A 6,787-nucleotide genomic window follows, 5' to 3' on the forward strand; every position below is an offset into this window, starting at 1 on the left:
TGTGTTTCCTCTCTCTCTCTGTCTCTGGCAAATAAATAAATAAAATCTTTAAAAACAAAAACAAAAACAAACATTTAATGGATTCCAGAACATTTACTAGACTTTGGAGAAGAGGAGCAGATGCCTAAATTTGACTCTTATTCAGTTGGATTCATTAATATATTAAAATGGCCATCCCAGAAGTGATTGGCTAATTTAATGTGCCACTTTAAAAAATAACTAGAGGGGCTCCTGGGTAGCTCAGTGGGTTAAGCCTCCAGCCTTCGGCTTAGGTCATGATCTTAGGGTCCTGGGAATGGGGTCCCTGCTCAGTGGAAAGCCTGATTCCCCCTCTCCCAGTCCCCTGCTTCTGTTCCCTCTCTCACTTTTTCTGTCAAATAAATAAGCAAAATCTTAAAAAAAATAATAAAATACAGAAAACTTTTTTTAAGGTGCACTAAAAACTCTACTTTGAGAAGCCAAAAGTCATATAATTCAATACACAATGGCAAAGTTTTACTGTATACATCGGCACTCCCAACTGCATATTTGTATCACAACTATTTTATGTAAGATGAAGAAGTCAAGAGTAAAAAACCTCTTATGGTAGTTAGAGAAAGAAAGTCAACATGAAGACCACATTTTTACATAACCTGAACATTGAATTTTGAATGCTGAACCTTATAAAACTTAAAGGAAATGAAATTTTTGAAGTTTCAAAAGCATAAAGATGAAAAACATGGAGATTTGCTAAAAGTTACTTAAGAACTTTGGTCATCACCTTTATACTAATTAACTTCTTCCCCTCTAAAAGCAGTAAAAATCTAAACTTAGGGACTTCCTTTTTAGTAATTTCTTCAACTTTCTCATTATTAACAGGGTCTTCTATTTATGGCATTATTTGTTTAGGTTTTAACCACACATTTAAACCTTGATACTTACAAAGTCTTCCTCTTCAAATTGTAATTTTTCCACCTTGTCTTCTTTCTTTTCTTCCCTAATCTCTGTAGGTGGCTTTTCTTGAAAGGCACAGCCTTTCCGGGAATGGAAGCTGCCATTCCAGTGGCGATGGTTCCCTGTGCCACCCCCACTACGCTGGCTCATGCCATCATGACCTCGGGAAGAGCCATGCCAACCAGATAGGTTCCCTGTGATTCCAGCATATGCTCCCTTAGAGACACCAGAGTCCACAGAGTCGTGGCGAAACAGGGAGGGCTGGTGCCAGGAATCTAGAATAGTAAGGACAAGTAACACATTAGGTTTTTGCTTCCTGATTTGATTTGCAGTACTTCCAAAAGCCCTTCAGGGGACCTTTTTTTTAAAAAATAAAAGATTAAGTCCACAAAATTATCTTTTAATGTAATTTCTATATGAGATCTTCAATTGAATAAATGACACACGAGAACACAAGAACGTTAGAAAGCCAATGTAACTGAATAACAATAACTGAAGATCTAACTGGAAATGTGTTTAAAAAACAGCCGATCAAGGTCATGGACATGTACCCTCTATGTGGGCTTGTCCTAACTGAGTAGCTTAAATATAGTCATGGAAGCTGGGCATGGCTCACCTCCTGCAGTTCGTAGAGGTCCATTGTTAAAAAAGCCATCAGAGGAATTATGTCGACGACGGCTTACTCCAAACCTACGGTCTCCTCGGGGTAGGTGCTCTCCGTGTTTTTCGAAGGTGGCTGTAGGTGACTAAGATGATCAAATATAGAGAAGCAAACAGATTAAGAAGATAACAATTTCTTCAATTATTTGCAACAGAGAGGTTTAAAAAAAAAAAAAAGCTCTGTCAATATCCATTAAAATAAGCTCTCAAATTTTACACATAAGATATTAGGTTAACCTTGTAACAGGAAAGGAAAAGCAACATGCTTGGTTAAAAAAATTCTAAACAACTTTATTATTCTGCAATTGGAGAGAGAGAAATGGTTTAAATACCACAGCACTGGGGCGCCTGGGTGGCTCAGTGGGTTAAAGCCTCTGCCTTTGGCTCAGGTCATGATCCCAGGGTTCTGGGATCGAGCCCCGCGTCGGGCTCTCTGCTCGGCGGGGAGCCTGCTTCTCCCCTCTCTCTCTCTGCCTGCCTCTCTGCCTACTTGTGATCTCTGTCTGTCAAATAAATGAATAAAATCTTTAAAAATAAATAAATAAATACCACAGCACTTTCCCGAGTAACAACGACATGGTTTTTACAGTTTTATAAAACACTTATTTCTATGGGGCGCCTGGGTGGTTCAGTGGGTTAAGCCTCTGCCTTCGGCTCAGGTCATGATCTTGGGGTCCTGGGATGGAGCTGCGCATTGGGCTCTCTGCTCAGCGGGGAGCCTGCTTCCCCGTCCCCATGACTGTTGCTCTGCCTACTTGTGCTCTCTCTCACTCTATCCAATAAATAAATAAAATCTTAAAAAAAAAAAAACCACTTACTTCTAAAAACTACTTAATATTCATAACAGTATTATAATTTGGCATCAGCTTCATTTTACTCATTTACATATGAGGAAAGAGGTCAGGGAAAATAAGTCTTTAAGGTTATACAATGAAAAGGAAATAGTTTTAGATGAACTTTCATTTACCTCCCTGTTCCAAATAATTTTATTCTAGAACATTCTTTTTACTAAATTTTTAAAATTTTATTATTATTTTTAGAGCATTCTTTAATTTCAAAAGAGAGACCGAAAGTCTTAAAAGGTATGAAAAATACAGATATAACTGACAAAGGCACAGAGGAAAACTACAGGTTGAGGCACAGACATCTTTGCATCTATTTTCTTAGTTTTATAGTTTTTAGCTCTTTAATTTAGGTTATGATCCGCATCAGGTTTATTTGCGTGTGGTATGAAGTAAAGGTTGAAGTCAAGGTTCTCACTTCATATCTATCTATCTCCAGTTCTAGAACCATTTGCTAAAAAAGAGTATCACTTTCACATTAAATTACCTTGGCACTTTAGTAAAAAAATCTATGTACAGAACTATACGTACAGAAGCATTTTTAAATTCTCTATTCTATTCCATTGCTTTCTGTCTATCCTTATCCCAACACTGCAGAACTTTGTTCAATGCAGCTTTACTGGAAATAGTGAAATCTCATTTCCCAATTCTTTTTACTCTACTTTACTGTGCTAGATTATTCTTTGTAAATAATAATGCTTTCCTGGGTCCCACAACTAATCCCTCAGGCCCACCATCCCCAAAGCTTTGGGTCAGATTATGTCAATTAAGAGATCTTGGCAATCTCCAAAGGACAACTCAAAATGAAGTTTAGAGCAAAATGTTGTGGGTCTAAATAGATCAGGAACATCTGCCCCAAAATTCCCATTTAAAAACAAGGAAAGGGCAAGGGTCTCAGTCGGTTGGGAGTCTGACTCCTGATTCTGGCTTGGTGGTGATCTCAGAGTCATGAGATAGAGGCAGAGACCTGTGTTTGAGATTCTTTCCCTCTCCCTTTGCTCCAACCCCCACTCTGAAGTGGGGGCACTCTCTTTCTATGAAATAAATTCTTAAAAACAAAACAAACGAACAAAAAACAGGGGAGGGCACCTGGGTGGCTTAGGCGGTTAAGTGTCTAACTCTTGATTTTAGCTTGGGTCAGGAACTCAAGGTTCTGGGATGGAGTCCTGTGTCTGGCTCCATGTTCAGTGTAGGGTCTGTTTGGGATTCTCTCTCCCCCTCTCACTCTGCCCCTCCCCCACTTGTGTTCTTCCTCTAAAACAGATAAATTTTTTAAAACATAAGGGAAGATAGGCACCCCCTTTTTTGAGATTACACACCAATGTGTCCCTCCTCTATTAGTTGGCAAAATGGGAAGCATTTTTTTTTTAAAGATTTTATTTATTTATTTGACAGAGAGAGAGAGATCACAAGCAGGCAGAGAGGCAGGCAGAGAGAGAGGAGGAAGCAGGCTCCCCGCTGAGCAGAAAGCCCGATGAGGGGCTTGATCCCAGGCCCCCAGGATCATGTCCTGAGCCGAAAGCAGAGGCTTTAACCCACTGAGCCAACCAGGCGCTCCATGGGAAGCATTTTTAAGCTTATTAGCTTCCCAAAGGTTTCTTTACCAATCATTGAGGCTGTTCTTTTTTTTTTATTTAAGATTTTATTTATTTGAGAGAGAGAAAGAGCACAAGCAGGGGGAGAGGATGGAAAGGGAGAAGCAGGCTCCCCGCTGAGCAGGAAGCAAGATGTGGGGCTTAATCCAAGGACCCTGGGATCAGGACCCAAGCCAAAGGCAGACACTTAACCAACTGAACCATCCAGGTGCCCCAATAATTGAGGCCATTCTTCTGTGCACTCTGAGTACAACTAATCCACTCTGGGCTACCTTCACTCTATATCAACTGGCTGTTTTTACTTGTCTTTATTCCTAATGTAACATACAGTTTCCCCTGAAATCATTAAGTAGATTATCACCCCTAAAACAGAATTTCTAGGATTTAATCTGAGATCCATGTAAGTAGTCAATGTCTCTCCCTTTTCATCCTCCTCATCTACTACTACAGACAAATGTGCATTTACACCAAAGGTCCATTTCCCCAAAAAATCATTTTGCGTTTACCTCTGCCCCTCTTTACCTAAATAATAGATCAGCAAATATGTTTTGGTTCCAAAGTGTAGTGCAGTTAATCCAGGAAACCTTTTTTAAAATAAAGATTTTATTTATTTATTTGAGAGAGAGAGAGAGAGAGAACAAGCATGAGTAAGGTGGGTGGGGGGAGGAAGAGGCAGAGGGAGAAGCAAACTCCCCACTGAGCAGGGAGTGCTACATAGGCCTCGATCCCAGGACCCTAGGATCATGACCTGAGATGAATGCAGACACTTAACCAACTAAGCCACCTAGGTGCTTCAAATCCAGGAAGTCTTAAGTGTGCCACATGAGGAAAGCCTAGCATATAATGAAATAAGGGGATGAGGAGATACCTGGCAATGGCGGGGTCCACAATAACTTAAACTATTTATATCCTATGAAAACATATATAATACATCTATGAAAACATACTTTAAACCCTCAGGCAAGACTGAATACACAAAAACACCTAGACTTTAAAACAGAGGCCATCAATAAGCTGGGGATAAAAAGAACTGGTATTTGGAAGGTTACTACAGGAATGAAGAATAGTACCTTAGCTGACTGTGGTGTTGAGAAATTTAGCCAAGCAGGAACAAAGTCATGCTGCGCCATTTAGGTCCAGTGTCTCTTTTCAGCAAGGTGAGGCATCCAACCTCATGGCCAGGATCTGAAAATGAGAAAACTCAAATCAGTTATACTTGCAGGGACCTGATACCAATGTACAAAAGAGTCTCTGATTACTCTAAGATTCCCTCTTTACAGAAAGACCTGCTGTCTCTGAGCCTAAGACTACTTATCTGGCTCTATAACCTCAAAGAAGTTCTAAACAAAAGCAACAGTCCATGAGTAATGACTATGAAAAACACATAAACAGAAAACTATGACACAGATCTGGAAGGTTATATGAAGACTAATGAATTCTTGAGTTTTAACAGAAGACCGTTAAGAATAAACATCTACTTAAAACTACAGATATTTATGAAGAGATTAATATGCTTCTGGTACTCTGGTAATTCGTGGCAAAAGCAGAAAACATCTTAGAGAAGATACAATCCCTCAAGATTTATTCTTTTAATTCCCTCAAATACCCACTAGCACCAGTTTTCCCAGGAGATCCACTGGTGTCTCCCACTACCCCACTAAAGCTCCTCAAAATTAAATACACCAGAAAACAGTAGCTATTTTCCAAGATACACATACATAGTCTTCTTCTGAAGTTAGACATAGGAGAATATTTACCCCAGAGTGTAACCTCTGTGGTCCTGTTTCCCGAACTCCTTGAGTCTGCCAGCTGGATTTCCTACGAGGTTCTCTTGTTAAAAGGGTGCTTAAATAGGCTGGCCAGCAGCACGCCTTGTGATAAAGCACAAGGAAGCCAGGCTCTGTCTGTATCACTCTTTCAAGTCTCCTCAATTGCTCATCTTAAACTATCTAGTTCCTGACACGTTTCCAAAAAGGGGAAGGGGGAAGGGGAAGGGGAAGGGGAAGATAAAAAGTATTTGTTACATTTAAAAAATGGGGGGAAGGGGAAAGAGCTATGTCTATGTTCACCTCATTCAACTTCCTTGAGTGATGGCACTATGATGCTGCTTAAATAGATAATACATGGACATTTGCACATCGAGTGCAAACACTGTTCATAACAAGGTCATAACTGGAAAGAGGTAAACTCATGTGTGGGCAAATAATGCCATCAAAGCCACAGATCAAAAATATAACATTAAAGAGCGATAAAAGATCTTCTGAGTAGTCAATTCCAGTGGCAGAACATCCACATAACAAAGCCCTTAATTTATAAATCTCATTATTCCTACAGAGCTGCTAAAAAGTGTGCGGATATGTATTTATATCTGTTTTATTCTTCAAAACATAGGAAATCTTGTTTGTTTTTAATTAGCCAGGAACTTAGTATGTTTTCCTCCAAAGAATAGCAGCTTTCAAGGCAAATTTCTTGGGTTATATAAAGCTCCCAAATGTATCTTCTATTTCTTTGGTTTTCACTATTTAAATTCACAGCAAAATTAAAACAAGTAGAAATAAAGAAGTCAAGGAGCAGTGAAGGAGTAAGCAGTTCCAAAGTGAGGTCGTCTTCTCTTCAGTCTTCTCCGCTTCACTTGTTCCGCCTCTTCCTGAAGACTGAATTGAGCTGGAAGGTGATCCGAGGAGTCTCCTACTGCTGTAGTAGAGGAGTCATTTATTATTTTGGATCCACTTCCACCATTATTCAATCACTTAAAAG

The 6,787-nt window shown here is 39.6% G+C and overlaps 1 protein-coding gene across 2 annotated transcripts in view; it reads right to left on the bottom strand.

The window, feature by feature from the left end:
• The window catches only part of GPBP1L1 (GC-rich promoter binding protein 1 like 1), a 32,862-nt gene extending 26,451 nt beyond the window's left edge, over positions 1-6,411 (bottom strand). For both annotated transcript variants that reach the window (XM_032877642.1, XM_032877641.1), the window contains exons 1-4: positions 5,788-6,411; positions 5,101-5,215; positions 1,550-1,679; positions 922-1,208 (exon numbers count right to left, since the gene is read on the bottom strand). In XM_032877642.1, coding sequence (XP_032733533.1) covers positions 922-1,208; positions 1,550-1,679; positions 5,101-5,160 — 477 coding nt within the window. In that variant the 5' untranslated portion in view covers positions 5,161-5,215; positions 5,788-6,411. The remainder of the gene's footprint in view (positions 1-921; positions 1,209-1,549; positions 1,680-5,100; positions 5,216-5,787) is intronic.
• Between the last annotated feature and the right edge of the window lie 376 nt (positions 6,412-6,787).

The sequence above is a fragment of the Lontra canadensis genome, unplaced genomic scaffold (genome assembly GCF_010015895.1).
Source record: "Lontra canadensis isolate GAN:19392208 unplaced genomic scaffold, GSC_riverotter_1.0 scaffold60, whole genome shotgun sequence".
Classification (NCBI taxonomy): domain Eukaryota; kingdom Metazoa; phylum Chordata; class Mammalia; order Carnivora; family Mustelidae; genus Lontra; species Lontra canadensis.